Raw genomic sequence first — 17,116 nt, forward strand, 5'->3', positions numbered from 1 at the left:
AAATGTATGACAACCCCAACATCCGAAATGGCGGAAACGCAACCAAAGGTGTTCTACAAAGAGACGCCCTATCTGGAACGTAATTGCCACGCGATGCTAGTTGTCTTCTTTTGTGTTCTTATTTAGTCAGAGCACTCGGTGGTTATTTACTCCAAACGTGTCAAGTGACAATGTTGTTAGCAGCAATGTTGTTGACAATATCTTACAAATGGCAATCTTTCTTTTAAGAGTGTTTCAGACAACCGCGCAGGTTGGTGACGTCATATGTAAGCGACTCGTCATCGATCGCTAACGACAAAAAGGTAGCGACGTTTCTGTCAGACAGGTCGACATTATAAATCCGTTTTCTGTTTTGAAGGTAAATCGTTTACACGCAGATTAACTTGCAATTGTTTTAGACATACGTCAATTATATACTGACAAATTGCTGTATTTCATAGCAACTTGACCACGATAACCTCGATCACCAGCAATGCCCGAGCTACAAACGCTAGCCTAGCAAGTTTCGAAGTAAAATATATATATATTTTTAAGTATGCTGTTAACCAAACACGTAGGGAACCATTGATGTTTTGATTTACACAACACTTACACTACCGAACAACTACTGCCTTTGGGGTAAAGGAAGAAGAGTTTTCAAACACAGGTGGCCCTGGTAGCTTCGATCTGTGAGACGTGATAGCATGGCGGCTAGATGGGACGAACATCAAGCTTATGATGAGCTTCTACACTGGGACAACCTCATCCAACAAGGCCACCGGTTACTACCGCACGAATTTGACAGGTACACCTCTAAAATTTGTTTTGATATCATTTGTCCGGTTTTGTTTTGTAAAAGATTACTGTGATAAAATTCTGCGCATGTGGATTGTCATCAATGCAATTGCATGACCCCTCTAAGGGGCCCGCTATACTTCACCTCCACTATATTGCTGCATTTGGGGAAGGTGGGAGGTTGGACCTTTACGACCCCCCAGAGAGAAAAGTGTACTCGAACACCCATTTGACTTGTGAGGTCCTAGTTGCGAAGTCGGATAAAGAACGACCCAATTTCGCCGACCGGCTTATATCTGACGTCACTCGACAATGGCGACCCCCTGGATGCACGGACCGTGACCGCAAAACATAATTTACGGTGCAAGTTATGAGCATCTCTTTAGCTTTATTTATTTATTATCGCATTAATTTAGTTATTTGACATAACTTTACCGAACACAAGATGATTTGGACTGAAGGTACGCCGCTATCTTCCTGCATAAAGTTATTCAATAAAATATATGAAATGCTTATAAGTCATGCTCTATACATGCTTTATACAAGTAATGCGAATTATGTAGGAAGCTTTGCCAGAATTCAACATGTGTATTGTTGAACAAAACAAAAAACAATTATTTGCAATCAGCCATGATGTTATTTTTAACATTGTATTTGTGTTTTTAACTTCATGTTGTAAGGTGTCCTTGAGTGCTTAGAAAGGCGCCCACAAATAAAATGTACTATTATTATTATTATTATTATCCTTATTGTTTACATTCGCCTGGAACACTTTGAAGTCGCAACTGGTACAATCCGAGAAGGATAGGTCAAACGTACCACTTTGTTGGAGTGCAGCATTAGTGATGTATTGGAGGGGTTGAGAATTGTGTCACGACATAGGTCAACATATTACAACCATATTGACTGTTTACTACCTTTGCCAAACTCATTTTAGCAAAATGTGTGCAGATTCTTGCTTTATTGGCTCTCTCATCTACATCATGCAGATATGAGGAGCTGCGTTACTGGTACGACTGCCGGTGTTACGAGGAGGAGCTGAGAAATTACCATGACTACATTTCTACAATGGCGACAGCTGATGATAATCGATATAATAAGGTTCCTCTTTTATTATCCAGTGACCCAAAATCTTGAGTTTAGCCATTCAGTCTGCTTTCTCAAAGCTGTTAATTTCAATAATGATCAAATATTGTTATTCTGCTAGTTCGTAACCTGGTTCATGTACCTTGTTTTGGTGCATTTCTGAAATGTTAATTCTAATTTTCCACTTCGCAATTTTTTGCGTATATTACATTATTCGGAGGACTAAATATAGATAGCCTAACATCACATAAACAATGATTATTTGATACAGTAGTGGGCTTTTGCCACTTTTCACACAACTGGCCAATAGAGTGGATACTAACATTTATTATAATTGATTAACCTGTTCATCAATGATGAATCAGCAATACAGTAATCCCTCGTCTTTTGCGGTTAATGGGGACCAAACCCCCTCGTGAAAGATCAAAAACTGCGACATAGAATCGTCAACTCATGGGATAAATCCACTCGTGCTCTCTTTGGTCGATGTTGTGTCGGGAACCAAACACAAACCTTGTTTGAGTGTCCATGGCATGTACAGTACAGTAGAGGCATGGACAAAACCTCACGTCAACTCTTTGTTCGGCATACAGGGAAACCTCTCCCGCGCATAAACATGAAACAACGCGTCTTTCTGCAGTATGGCTGCTGATATGGCTGTATTTATTTTTTCATTTTTGAATTTGTTTGATTATTTTTGGGGTGAATACAGTTTCATGGAAAAACCCGCAAAGCATTGAAGCCGCAAAACATGCCACTGGAAGCGACAAGGCATTACTGCACATTGAAAACCAGAACATTATTTCAATTGACAGTGTAGAAAGTGCACAAACTTTAAGATTAAGCCACTGGCTAGGTCCGTCACACGTCAGAAAATGGGCAAAAATGTTGATAATTCTTTTACAAAGTAAAGCAGATTTTTTAAAATGTCTTATTTTGATCCAACACAAAGATAATATGCCTGCTTTCATGGAGAACTACAAAAGTCTGAGAATGTATACTGTTGAGAGGCAGCAAGCGTTTGGACAATTAAATTAAATGATTAATTGACTATCAAAATATTTCTCAATTCGATTAGTTGTTTGCTCTGATAATCGTTGCACCTCTTCTGGCCGTTGATCATCCATCTATTTTCTTTAACCACTTCTCTAATTCAGATAGACTGGGGCCCATCACAACTCACAGGGCAAATAAAGAGCACTTTGAGTGAGAATTGATCCCATTCCTGCTGTGCAAAGAATACAGTAATGCTGCTTTTCTGTTAGTTCCAAACAGCCCCACACCACTCCGCTATGCTCGACACCGCCGCTATTGCGTTTCCATTTCAACATACGTGTGGCGAGACGTTGGCGGGATCAATTCTATGATGCAAGTTTGCGGCTTGTCATTTTACAAGTGGCACGTCTCGGCCAGTTTTTGAAGCGATTCAAAATACTAATTGCCGTTGCATGACATGGAGACATCGCAAAGTACAGCTAATCAAATCTTCAGAAGCTTTCTCACATAGACAAAAAAATCAATTTCCGGGTTAATACAGTCGCTAGCCGGCTGACATAAAGACAAAAATACAGTGCAGACACTGCACAGGTTTTGTGTCTTATAACCATATTGTGCCATGCTTAACATGGATAGCGCGATTGTGATTTTGCGAGCGGCATGCAAAGCTCGCTGTCAATGGTCATTCATTCTAAATAGAGAGCTCATGCTGCTTCTTTTGGCTGCCTCTCCCAACTCAAGAGCTTGTCATCCTCACTCTGTGGCATCTAAAGCCCTCTGGTGGCCACCCAAAGCCACCATCTAGTGTGCTGCTGAAAACCTCTCATTCAATTGAATGAGACACGGCGAGCAAGCAGTGCGTGTGCTGCAGAAGTTTCAAATTAAATCATGAAAAATTCATCCATTATTACATGTGAAATTGTCAATATGGTTCAACTTTGTTATGAACTTTGAGAATCAACTCCGAGATGTTTCTGAACAGTGAATCCATTGGAAATGCTTGGCCCGAAAAAAGTTGAATGGAAAAGTGAACATCCGGGGCCAAGCGAGTCCCTCTCAGTGTGGAGTGGGACAAATGGAAAAGCACCTTATGTGAACCACAGCAGCACGAGTGACTATTTGTTTGGGATCATTTGCCTCTCACTCTTAGTCAGCCAGGACTGGCTGTAGCTTCCAATTAGTGGTTTATAAAAGGGACCAATGGATAAATGGGGAATTTTATGGTAGATAGTAATTCATTTATGCTTTGTGTTCCACAAAAAGTTTATGTATTTCTTCCCCCCTCCTCCCCTTTCTCCTCCTCACTTCAACCCCTTCAAACTAAAGGGCGTTTCGCACAACCAGATACACTCGGGGCCAAATGATCGCCGTGTGATGGCCAAACACTCTGAAATATACCCCTCAGCAGAGGAACTAGACGCAGTGCAGACAATTGTCTCACATGTGGAGTGTGCATTAAAAGCTCTTTCTGAGAAAATGGACGCTTCGAATAAAGGAACAAAAGAGACCAAAAGGTAAGTTATCCCAATGATATCTCCCCATTGGTACACCTGGTAGCATTAATCCTCTGCTCTTTTGAACTTTTTCCCCGTTTCATTTGTTTCAAGTGCTCATGCACAAAATCGTGTAATGCATGGCATTATGAGGGTTGGCCTGCTGGCCAAAGGACTTCTGCTCAAAGGAGACCTGAACCTGGAACTGGTGCTGCTTTGTCTCAACAAACCAACCATCACATTGCTAAACCAGGTGGCTGAGAGTCTCCTAGACCATTTAGAGGTACAACAGCATCGGCATGGATGAACCGTTTTTAAATCGCATGTGAAATCATCAATAAATGGATAAATAAATTCTATTCAATTCTCTTCAGTGAGACAATGATGGATGGACTGCTACCTATCCTAGGGCTGGATGTTTAATTAAAATTAAATCATGATTTCCATTTTGGCTTCTCCTGATTGTTGAAACGTCATAATGGAAGACAAATGATTAACTTGCAGAATGGTGCAGTGCATTTACATTGTGAAAGTAGCCTGAATACACCATGTTGCTTGCGCAGCAAACATGTAGCATATGTGATTCTGCCGTCCCTGAGCATGCTTTAAGCTGTTTAATGACATCCTAGTTGGGGTTTATGGTCAAACTAAACACAAAACCAAAAGAAGTGTTCACATTGTATGTGTATTGTATGCATCATTTAAGTTGCCCATCTCTGGCCTGAAGCATTGTTCCTCTTTGCAACAGATTGAGTCAGCCGGCTTGTACACAGTGACCCCTTGTCCAGAGGATGCAGCCATCAGAGTGGAAAGCACCAAGGCATTGGCTCTAAGTCTCACCCTCCATCTCACATCTCCTCAAGTTAGGGTGGAGGCTCAAGAAGAGAGTGAGTGTACACTAGAGTAGTTTTAACACAGATCAGATGGGTGTGTACACATCCTGGTCTGTTCCACTGACGTAGTAAGTCAAACCCCACCCAAGTTGTAAATGTTTCACGTTATACATGTTGACGATAATGACTCAGTTCTTTATTTTAAAAAAATAAGGGAAACAACTTCACTGCTTATCCCGTAATTGAAGTCTTCCCAGCGCGCTCTGAATGTCCATGATGCTGAAGGTGTGCATCTGCGCTCACTGCAGCAAAACTGATCACCAAAATCCAACCTGAGTTTTGGTCGAGGATTAGCAATGTGAAGCATGAGTCAGTTATTTTTGAAGTTTAAAGTCAAGGTGAATTGTTTGGACTGGCCCGAAAACTGAAGGCTTATACAAGGAGACATTGTAGTCCTGGTACAGTTCATGAAACAGAACTGCACTTTGTAATATTTTGTGCTGCTGATGATCGAGAATGGCGGGTGCTTTACCTCCAGATCGTATGTTGCCGAAACAGGTCCAGGCTGACCCTGATCAGTTGCTCTTTCACTTAGTCATTTTCATAGTAGGCTAATATAGCTAGATACATTGAGCATGTGTTGCCTTCATTATAAGGCCTATATGAGGCTTTTAATTTTTTTGCAGCTCCAGACATACAGTATGTTTTTTTGTTTTTGGGGTTTTTTTTGGTCCAATATGGCTCTTTAAACATTTTGGGTTGCCGACCCCTGGACTAGAGCAGGTGAGCCGTCTCTCGTGAAACCTGTTTACAAAGTGACCATAAATTGAATGGTTTCTCCTTTTTCCCAAGTAAAGAAATGCTATAGCTTTAAATTAAAAGAAAAATTAAAATAGCTATTTATATAAGACATGGAAGCTGTTGCCCAACATGATGCTGTGTCGGGTACATCATAAAGAAATGGTGGTTTTTGGGTGAGGTCTGTGACCATCCATTTCTAGTCTAGCGGTAGTTGCCATTGAGCAATTCTCAAACAGTCCTGTGGCGGTTGCTCTACCTGTTGGTTGATCTTGATGTTTTCTTTGTTTTTTTTAAACAATGCTCGTGTAGTCATTGAGCCACAGTGTTTAGTAAACAAACACTGGATTATGTCCAAAATCTGTCCTGCCATCAGTTTTGCTGCAGAGTAGAGCAGACGTGGAGGTTTTTCCTGTGCTTTACCACTGATTGATTTGGAGTTTGTCAAGCTTTTTTTTTTAGGACGGCTGGACCTTTGACCAACTGGACATGCTGTCTCAGGATGGGGGGGAAAGCAGCCCACCCGAGCCACTGAGCTAAGGGAAGGGGGGTCTTTGAAGCGATTTTACACCTGAAACTGCCACATGCGAGCAAAAGCATGTCAGGATGGCCCAATTACAATGGCAATTTTATTATAAGTGACCATTTCACTCAAAGATGTTCTTATGACTATTAGACCTCATCTCCCTACTGCTCTGGGTTTGTGGAAGGCTGCTGCTCCCTAAGCTGCAAGACAGAATCAACCCCCTTGGTCAAACTGTACCTTTTCTTCTTACTCCACCTCGTCAATAGAATCGCAAACAGACAACGATCTGCCGGATGTTCTGGACAGACAGAAATGCCTAAGTTCCTTGGCGTCTCTCCGCCACGCCAAGTGGTTCCAGGTTTGCATTCACGTCATTATTTGTACATAACGTTCAACTGTATCTTTGAATGCCTTTGATTTTCTCTCCCTAAGGAGAAAAACAAACATTTTGAGTGTCAGTTGTTGTAGTCGATCATCTTGAAAGTGGCGCTTTGACTAGTTGAAATGATGAGAAATTAACTGCTCCCTTATACTAAATTCCAGACCTACCTAGTCCTTTTTCTTTTTTTTTCCTTCTTTTTCTGTCTTTATTTTTTTAAATCACAACTATCAGCGCATCCTGTCATTACCGTTCATGTCACAGAGAATTTCTCGCCTCTCTGTGCTTTGCTCTTGGTCTTTGGAAGAAATTAGTAAAAGAATATGGAGATGATGCAGCTTAAACTCAACCACCTTATTTGTGTCTCCAGGCCAAAGTCAATAACCTGAAGTCTGCTGTAGTTGTGATCCGGGTCTTGAGGGATTTGTGTATCCGTGTTCCTACTTGGGCGCCGCTTTCAGGATGGGTAAGCACACTTTTGAAATATAGTAGAATTTTCCATCTATCCCTGCTGCTGACATAACTGATTCATATTATCAAGAACGGTATCCAGCTTCTGCAGAGCTTGCTATTTATCTGATCATTTGAATCAGGTGTGTTGCAGCAGGGAGAGATGGAAAACAAGTAGGACATCGGCCCTTGTGGAAGGATTGAAGACCACTGCATTATCTGAACTGATTATCCTCACTAGGTTTGCAGATGTGCTGGAGTCTATCCCAGCTGATACAGACGTGTCAAACTCAAGGCCCAGCGGCCAGATGTGGCCCGTGGAATCATGTAGCCCACGAAGGCAAATCATGTCTGTTAACTTAATGATTCATGCAAATTGTCTTCACAACACTGACATAGATATGAGATACTACAAGATTTTTTAATTACCAATACCCCCTTTAAAATAAACTGAAACATAGGTGAACAAACAATTTACTGGCTTCTGATTTCAAAACTTAACCATCAATTAGTTGTGTAAGACTGATACCATCAGGCATTCATACATTTATATGTGTTCAAAGTCATAACGGCCCTCCGAGAGAAAACATAACTCTACTGTGGCCCGCGACAAAAACCCTTGGGGTACACCCTGAACTGGTCACCAGCTAATCACGGTACACAAAGACCAACAACCATTTACACGCACAATTACACCAAGAAATAATATAGAGTGTTCAATTTATCTACCATGCATACAGAATATTAAATCCCCTCAAAATCATAAGCCGTTGTATTTGTTTCCATTCATTACATACTGTGTAACACAACTGTTCGCATGCTGTGCTACTGTGGCTGTCACCGAAAGGAAATGGTGCTCAAATTATTTCGGTGATGCATGTATGTACGTTGGTAGATGCCTACTTCAGGACCTTTGCAGCTTTTGACAATACAATGCATACTGCATTTAAAATAAACCAAACTACTGTTTTACTTGATTGAAATATGATTTTAACAGCTAATTCATTATTATAAAAATTCCTTTTGGAGCCAAAGGTAAGATGTTAACCAATACCCATAGTCAAATCCAGTTTTGAAGTTGAGCTTACGTTTTAAGTGTTGGCGGAGGTCTTTGCTCTGAAGTTTGCATTGTGGTCCTCTTGTCTCTTCTTGCACAGCCTCTTGAATTGCTTGCAGAAAAGGCCATCAGTACATCTGAGAGACCACTAGGTCCAGGCGAGGCGTTCCGTAGGGTTCTTGAGTGCCTTGCCTCTGGAATCCTATTGGCTGGTAAGCCTTAAATATGTCTTTGGGATATTATTATAATGAAATTGGCTAGGCTATAAATACAATTGAGTTGAGTTAAGATGCTAATTTGATTTTGTATTTGTCCGTAGATGGTCCTGGAATTAAAGATCCCTGTGAGAAGGAACCCATTGATGTCCTTGGAAGTCTCACCTTGCAACAGCGTGAAGACACAACTCAGAGTGCTCAGGTAAAATGAGTTTGCATTTCAAGGTTGGCAAGAGTACCTAGGGATGTCGCAATCCGATCACGTGATCTTAAATCGGGGCCAATCATCTGATCGGTGATCAGGGGCAGTCACATGATTGAAAATCTGTGACGATCATGCGATTTTCATCTGACTGGAGGCGGGGGGGGGGGGAAATTTTCTTAATATTTTGACATTTCAAAGGTCACAAAATGACCAAATAATCCAAAACTATAAACTCGAGGGTGCATGGGAGTTGAACCAACCAGTCTACATGTGCTTTGTGGACTTGGAGAGGCATTCGACCGTGTCCCTCAGGGAGTTCTGTGAGGGGTGCTTCGGGAGTATGGAGTACCGACCCCACTGCTATGGGCTGTCCGTTCCCTCTAACACCGATGTCAGAGTTTGGTTTGTATTGCTGACAGTCAGTCTGACTCGTTTCCATTGAGGGTTGGACTCCGCCAAGGCTGCCCTTTGTCACTGATTCTGTTCAGAACCTTTATGGACAGAATTTCTAGGTGGAGCCAAGGCATTGAGGGGGTCCGGTTTGGTGACCTCGGTATTGCATATCAGATTTTTGCAGATGATGTGGTGATCTCTCGACATCTCCAACTCCGACTGCAGCAATTTTCAGCGGAGTGTGAAGTGGAAATCTGTAACAATGGCCCTTGGTTGGAAAATGATGAAGTGCCCTCTGTCGGGGATGAGGTTTTACCTCAAGTGGAGGAGTTTAAATATCTTGGGGTTTTGTTCACGAGTGAGGGCAGGATAGAGTGGGAGATTGACAGGCGAATCGGTGCAGCATCTGCTGTGACATGGACTTTGTATCGATCTGCCGTGGTGAAGGAGCTGAGCCCAAAGGCGAAGCTCTCACTTGACGGTCGATCTACGTTCTTACCCTCACATGTGGTCACAAGCTATGGGTCGTGACTGAAGGAACGAGATCCCGGATACACGCGGCCAAAATGAGTTTTCCTCTGCAGCATGTTCGGGCTCTCCCTTAGTGCTGAGGTGAGAAGCTCTGTCATAGGAGAGGGGCTCAAGAGTTGAGCCACTTCTACACGTTGAAAGGAGCCAGATGAAGTGGCTCAGGTATCTGATTAGGATGCCTCCTGGACACGACTTTGGGGAGATGTTCCTGGCATGTCCCACCAGCAGGAGGTCCCGTGGATGACCCTGGACACACTGGAGAATGGTAATGCCTTGGGATACCACGGGAAGAGCTGGAAGAAGTAGCTGGCGAAAGGGAAATCTGTACTTTCCTGATAAATCTGTTGCCCCTGCGACCCGGCCCCGGATAAGCGGTAGAGATCGGATGGATGGATGGATGACGTGTTTAGATGTGTGGCGCTGCATAGGACATAGTATGTAGACACATTTTTACTGGACTACTTCCCCTTTAATGTAGTGCCGAGATAGTGGTTTGTGATTCGGTAATGGCAGGTAAAACTATCGACTCGGACACGGGTGCACGAAAAAATATAATCGGGACGTCCCTAACTCATACTATTTATTTTTTCTTTCTATAGTTGGCATTAAGACTGTGTGCCTTTGGAATGATGTACAAAGTTTTGGGGATTGAAGCAAAACCTGGTAGGCCATGGAAAGTACAAGGAGCCAGCGCAAATATCTTCCCAGGTATTTTGCTCTGTTTTAAATCAATTCACAATTTTATCTTTAATTTTATATGTTTGTTGATTGTATTGTTTTCCAGCTCACGGAGACCCGTCTGGACCCTCTTCTTCGGCTAAAAGATCCTACACCGAAATGGCAACAGGAACGGATGCGTCCTCCTTAAATAGCAAACAGAGGAAGTTCCTCAAATTCCAGAAGCGTTTTCCTCGGAAATCATGTAATCTATAATCCACTGCTCATGCGCTTGGAACAAAAAAAGAAAAAGAAAACCATCAGACAATGCTTACACTCCAAGCTAGAAATACAAAGCCCCACGTCCCTTGGTTATTGACAAAGATCTGCATTTCCTCTAGTGACAGATGATCTGAGCATGAACGCCGTGATGCGTCTGAACCAGTACCGGCCAGGCCTGGACTACCGCCTCACCTCTCAGACAGGTCCAGTCCATGAGCCAGTATTTGCCATGGCTGTAGATGTAAATGGGAAAACCTATGAATCTACTGGGCCCTCAAAACGAGCGGCCAAGCTTAATGTAGCCACCAAGGCAAGTTTCTTTTAATGTAAACAATGTAATGCCAGCTCTCAGAACCTAAACTGGTTTACTTATTTATATTTCATAGGTCCTGCAAGATCTCGGTCTTCCAACAGGTTCAGACGCCAAGTCCGAGCCCAAAACTGATGATGGCCAAGAAGCAACAAGTGCTTCCAGCACATCAGATGATGTATGTTGGATCTCTGCCTCTTCAGTGATCTTTTCAAAATATTTTGTTTCTCTTAAATGACACTAGTGAAATGGATTAAAGGATTTTTTCTGCGCTTTTTGTCTGTTTTAAACAGGGTACTCAGGGTCCTATTTTGACCAAGAATGGAAAGAACCCTGTCATGGAGTTGAATGAGAAAAGACGAAGTCTCAAGTATGAATTATCTGCCGAGACGGGTGGCTCTCATGAGAAGTGTTTTGTCATGGAGGTGATCTGACAGCATCTCGCACACAATGCATGTTGATGCTTAAAAAGTCAACCGTGGGCCGTCACACCTGTCTGTCCCTGTCTGCCAGGTGGAAGTCGATGGACAAAAGTTCAAAGGGAGGGGGTCAAACAAGAAGGAGGCAAAGGCCTACGCTGCCCTCGCCGCTCTGGAGCAGCTGTTCCCAGAAACACCTCTCATGCCCAAGAGAACAAAAAAGCTGACTTACACGGACATGGTAATTGCACCCAACACACGAGAGGGGAGCTCAAATTGACTTTCCGTCTGGGCATAATTTGCTCCAGCGTTCCCAAAATATTAAACTAAAAATATTGTAATGTGTATATTAATGAGGAATGATAACACTCCATGATGTGTTATTTTCAAATAACATTGGATGTTGATGTAATCAGAAAGGATTCCAGTTTTTGTCACACTACATCAAATACTTTTGAATCCTCCTTCGTCTGGTGTCATTGGCCACTTGGGGGCGGTGTAAAATGGATGGATGGATTAAAGAAGGAGAATACAGTATTTTGTTTTATCTGCGAGCCAGATGCAATCCTCAAAAGAGCCACACCTGGCTCGCGAGCCACCGGTTCCCGAACCCTGATTTGGGGTGTTCCAATCAGGGTTTTAAGATGACAATACTGATCATCCGTGCGTGTGTGTGTGTAAAAGCACCCCAAAGAAAAAGCCCAAACTATTATAACCCTGCGCTACATCGATTTTTGTAGAACTTTTTATGATGTGTTGACATTTCAGAATCGGAGTAGAAGAAATGAAGTGAACCTCAAAACATGATTAATAAGTCAAATTCTAACCAAACATAGACATTAATGTTGAATCATGAGTGGTTTTTATTTTAACAGCACATCCCAGGCTTCGGTACCATTCGTGGGATTCCTTCAGATTCCGGAGCTCCTGACTGGGGCCAAGGCAGAGGTCGAGGGAGAGGCAGGGGCAGAGACTATTCTTCAGGACCCGTTTACAACAAGAGTAAGGAACTCCATGCTCTCCCTTTTCAATTACTCGGCACAGCTAATGTGTGAGGTGACTGATGGTGAATATATTCCCTTTATTTTAAAAGCCAACTACAGTTATGGGAGCAACTCCAGTAAAGGCTATCGTAAGTATATACCAACCGGCTTCCTTATTTTTGTATTCTGTACCACTGAAGGTAACATTCTCATCTCGGTGCTCTGCAAATGGGTCAATTGTGCCGCTGTGTCAAATTTAACAAAACACATATCACTAACTAATACGGGTGTCCATGTCTCCACAAAAGACAATTCAATACGGTTTTCGATACGTGCGGTGCGAAGCGATTCAAGGAGGGTCCAATTTCAAAGGGGAAGCTGTTTGATTTAGTGGGATTACAATTTGATTTGGTATGTCTCAGTTTGAGAATGTAAGATGCAATGACTTTTTTGCCATCATTTTACATGCATTTGAATGAAGTTCTCAGTAATGTATACTGTATATTTCTCCCAACAAAAGACAATTCGATACATGTCTTGATATATTTGCGGAATGATTCAGGTCGATTTAATGCACTCCAATCTTTTAAATCAAAAAATGATTTTCGACCGGTTCAGGGCGGTTTTTGTAAGACCCCTACTAAGTAACTATAACTGTATCGCAACAATGCATGTCAGGTTCGGCAGCATCATGAAGCTGATGTGCTTCATTCCAAGGTCTTTGAACACAACAATTCAGCATGCTTTTCTTTTGTCTTGATGTACTGTGCACAGCTTTGTTTGTGAAATACAGTATATTAACATTTTGACTGCATGTGTTGTCACTACTCATTATTAATTGCAGGCAGGTCCACAAATGTTTGGACATATGCATAATTTTAAGGATTCCATCTTTGTACAAAACCCCAGCGCATTTGAAATAAAACTGTGTGTTGCAAGTGCAGGCTGTGAGTTCTAATTTGAGGGTATTTACATCCAAATCAGGTAAACAGCGTAGGAATTACAACACATTTTATATGTGCCTCCATCTTTTTAAGTGGAAGTCAACCCCATAATTTTCTTTACAGTATGTTCTATACGGCCCCAAAAGTCCAAACACGGCTCATCTGCTTTCTTCAGTTGAGCTCTGATTGGTTCTTACCCGAGCCCTTGAGCAACTGTGATGTCATTTTCAGTCGACAGCACGTGGCTAAATGGGGCCCCTGAGTTGGACAAAAGCGGGTGGATTTTACTGCTTGACTAATATTCAACAAACACAATTTTGATTGGAATGCTCTGTTTAGAGTAGTGGAGGCACATAGATTACATTACTGTAAAGAAAATTTGGGGGTGGACATCCCCTTGAAGCTCATTGAGCTCATCCATAAAATCAGGTGAGTTGCAGGAGGGAAACCTCTAAAACATGCAGGATAGCAGCCCTCGAGGAGACCTATGCAGTGAATTCAGACCTGGCATGGCGTTTAGATCACCTGCCAATACAAGCGTGTACATCAAAGGTGAAGCATTTACAAAGATACTGTCATGGTTGGACTTGTCGTTTGCCGTTGTATACAACTACATTACTTTATGTTGAGAGGCGTTTCTAACATTGTCGTTGCTTCATTCAGCTGAATGAGTGTTGAAATATTGTTTGTTTGATGTAGTACAGTTTTACACTGTTGTAAAGGTGATAACGATCAATTTTTTTATAAAAAAAAATGTCTTTGATAGAAATTCCTCCAGGAAAAATTGAGCATGCACTCGTTTGTATATTTTGATTTGCACACAGCACATGCAGGCATTCCAGTCGAGATGCCCATGTGATACAGTTGATGTATTACATCTAATCAGATTGTGCAGTTAATCATATTGTTGTGGCCGGTCGGTGGATATCGTGCCGCAAAACTCAAGCTTCCAAAGCAGTGATGTTGTCTTGATGTCGTTCGAGATAAGGTTGCGCACACAGATGCAGATACTGTATGCCGCAAGGAAATAGCAGTTTTCAAAACACTTGTTCCGTACTTAAGTGAGCAACTGCTGACAAGTATGTTTTACCTCCTTGTCAATGGAGTATTAAATTAAGAGTGCTTGGATTTCCAAAGGATCCCATTGTTGTTTTCACATTGGCGCTGCGTGTTTGGTTGAAAGCGGAGACCCACTTGACCATCTGTGCATCAGCATTCATTTAATAGCATTCACACATGAGCAAACAAACCGCACCGTTGGAAAAATGGCACCAGAGTTCTTAGAACTAAAACATGTCACGTTTCAACACATATATTGAATACAAAAAAAATGTCTGTCTTTCCATCTTAAAAGACGAAAACGTTTCAACCCCACTTTTAAATGTATTGGTTTGAAGTACAGTACCGGTATTTCACACAGCAAAAAAGATCAAGTAACTCTTAAAGCTCTGATGTCGACGCACTCGTAAGTCAATGTAGCAAAGTATTTGAAACACGCTTTGATCTTCTTCACCGCTTCCCTTTCTTCCAGATAAATTGTACGGCAACAATGGAGCAGAGACCACAGTTGCCACCAAAGCCGCAGCCGCCGTTAATACTGGCAGCACGGGAGGCAGTACTGGCTACGGCACATTTTACCCAGAGACAAGCGCCACCACTTTCTCCTCCCCACCCGTCTCCAGTACCAATGCCAGCACAAGCACAGCGACGAGTTACAAGTCAACGCCCCCACCTGCTGACCAACAGAGTCCCTACAGTTACGGCTACGGGGATGAAAAGAAGAAGATGCTTACTCAAGGCCAGACGGAGGTTTCAGTACAGGGAGGCAACTACTCCATGTACAGCACTGCTTACCCCAGCTCAGTTGTGGGGACCCAAGTATATAATAATTATGGTCAGTACTAAGGCTACCGATAGCTGGCTTTGAATATTTAGTCTTTGAATACCCTGCCGTCATCCCATGTTTAGTGACTTGGACCAAGGTGCTAATTTGATCTCCCTCCACAGGTTGGTCAAACCAGTCAAATTGGAGCACTCAACAGGGCTATGCCTCCTACCAGACCTACACAGGACAAAACCAGACCTCATATCCTGGAAACAGTGGCACAAATTATTAGTCATGCACTTGTGCTGCTTTTCTTGGCTCACTGGGCCACCGAGTTCTGAGTGTTCACCCTTCATTAGGATCCCGGCACACCACATGTGAAGAGAAAAATCTTTAAATGTCTCTCATACTGGAATGTTGTTTGTTTTTGTCACAGCAAGTCATTTTTGCGTTTGTTAGAGCTTGTTCCCTGAAGTGTTTTTAAATATATAGATCACCAGTTCTGTATGCCTTTGTCATAGTTCTGATTTAAAGCTTTACTATAAATAAGCTTGTTCGGCATGCTTGTCCATCTGAGGCTTTATTTACTGTCAAAAAATGTACTCTCTTAATAAATAACTTTCATTTTAGAGCAAACTTCTTGCTCGTCAGTGAAATTGTAAAGGACTTCATGAGAATCAACCTATATTTTTGTCCCGTCAGTAGTCTGCCTTTGAGCTATAAGTTGAGCTTTCACCTTTACCATGAGAAAGCAGCTCAGCCTGTATTTTTGCTTAAAAGACCAAGCATAACACCACTGGAATTGTTTCGCAGCAGTTAAAACACGTGGCTTGTGCACACCGCAATGCATGCTAACATGTCGCAATAAGTTACATGAGGTCACGTGGTCGTCATGTCAAGGCATGTTAGTAAAAACATGGGAGAAGAGCGGTGATTCTAAAGTCCACTAAGAAAACAAAAATAAGAATGCATCCGCAATTGCAATTGAGTCATGACATGACAATTGTTAAGATGGACTTTACCCATTTTGAAGTTGGAAAAATAGGTTTTCAAGCACATGATCAGTATTTGTGTGTGTGTGTGTATACATATATATATATATACACACATATATACAAATATATGTATATATGTGTATATATACATGTGTATATATATCAGTATTTGTGTGTGTGTATACATATATATATATTCATATATATATATATATACACACATACAAATATATGTATATATGTGTATATATACATGTATATATATATATATGTATATACACACACAAATACTGATCATGTGCTTGAAAACCTATTTTTCCAACTTCAAAATGGGTCCATCTTAACAATTGTCATGTCATGACTCAATTGCAATTGCGGATGCATTCTTATTTTTGTTTTCCTTTGTTTGTGTGTATATATATATATCCATCCATTCCATCCATTTTCCGAACCGCTTGATCCTCACTAGGGTCGCGGGGGGGTGCTGGAGCCTATCCCAGCCGTGTCCGGGCAGTAGGGCGGGGGACACCCTGAATCAGTTGCCAGCCAATCGTAGGGCACACAGAGACGAACAACCATCCACGCCCACACTCACACCTAGGGACAATTTAGAGCATCCAATCAGCCTGCCATGCATGTTTTTCGGAATATATATATATATATATATACTGTATATGTATATACATATATATATATGTATGTAAAACCCACACGTAGTACTGTACTCAGTCACCTTGAAGGAGAGGATCCGCACCACACAATTTGTTCCTATTGTTGTTGAGGAGCCTGCACAACTGGGTTTGATAAAGATAGTCGGCTTCCCTGTCAATGGACAGGAGGCACCACTTAATTGAAACCCTAGTCATCGGTTGTTGATTGGAACTGTTTGAAGCTCAAAGGCACTGATCAGCAGGTCGTTTCGGAGTTGGGCTGTTTCTGCTGCTGTGGAGCAAGCAAACAAGCTT

The 17,116-nt window shown here is 42.0% G+C and overlaps 1 protein-coding gene across 5 annotated transcripts; it reads left to right on the top strand.

The window, feature by feature from the left end:
- Positions 1-270: 270 nt before the first annotated feature.
- Positions 271-15,792, top strand: LOC147200512 (interleukin enhancer-binding factor 3 homolog). Of its 5 annotated transcripts, none has more exons than XM_086119389.1 (20): positions 271-358; positions 625-784; positions 1,764-1,875; positions 4,183-4,370; positions 4,464-4,632; positions 5,098-5,236; positions 6,773-6,864; positions 7,256-7,351; positions 8,493-8,604; positions 8,712-8,809; positions 10,336-10,444; positions 10,521-10,658; positions 10,795-10,985; positions 11,062-11,163; positions 11,279-11,410; positions 11,499-11,645; positions 12,280-12,406; positions 12,498-12,536; positions 14,863-15,225; positions 15,339-15,792. In XM_086119389.1, the coding sequence occupies exons 2-20, from the start codon at positions 684-686 to the stop codon at positions 15,446-15,448; spliced, it is 2,565 nt and encodes an 854-aa protein (XP_085975515.1). In that variant the 5' UTR covers positions 271-358; positions 625-683; the 3' UTR covers positions 15,449-15,792. The 5 variants fall into 5 exon arrangements, with proteins under 5 accessions (XP_085975515.1, XP_085975518.1, XP_085975517.1 ...); XM_086119390.1 differs by having other exon boundaries at positions 295-358; positions 647-784; XM_086119392.1 differs by having other exon boundaries at positions 276-784; positions 1,726-1,875.
- The last annotated feature ends 1,324 nt before the right edge of the window (positions 15,793-17,116 follow it).

This window comes from Hippocampus guttulatus, chromosome 9 (assembly GCF_054856545.1).
Source record: "Hippocampus guttulatus isolate MCC_2025c chromosome 9, RoL_Hgut_1.0, whole genome shotgun sequence".
NCBI lineage: Eukaryota > Metazoa > Chordata > Actinopteri > Syngnathiformes > Syngnathidae > Hippocampus > Hippocampus guttulatus.

Bases quoted from the DNA above. Each gene is read 5' to 3' on its own strand.
- LOC147200512 (XM_086119389.1), top strand. From the start codon at position 684: ATGGCGGCTAGATGGGACGAACATCAAGCTTATGATGAGCTTCTACAC. The intron at 6,865-7,255 runs GTTTGCATTCAC...TTGTGTCTCCAG, and splicing joins GCCACGCCAAGTGGTTCCAG to GCCAAAGTCAATAACCTGAA. The intron at 11,411-11,498 runs GTGATCTGACAG...CCTGTCTGCCAG, and splicing joins AGAAGTGTTTTGTCATGGAG to GTGGAAGTCGATGGACAAAA.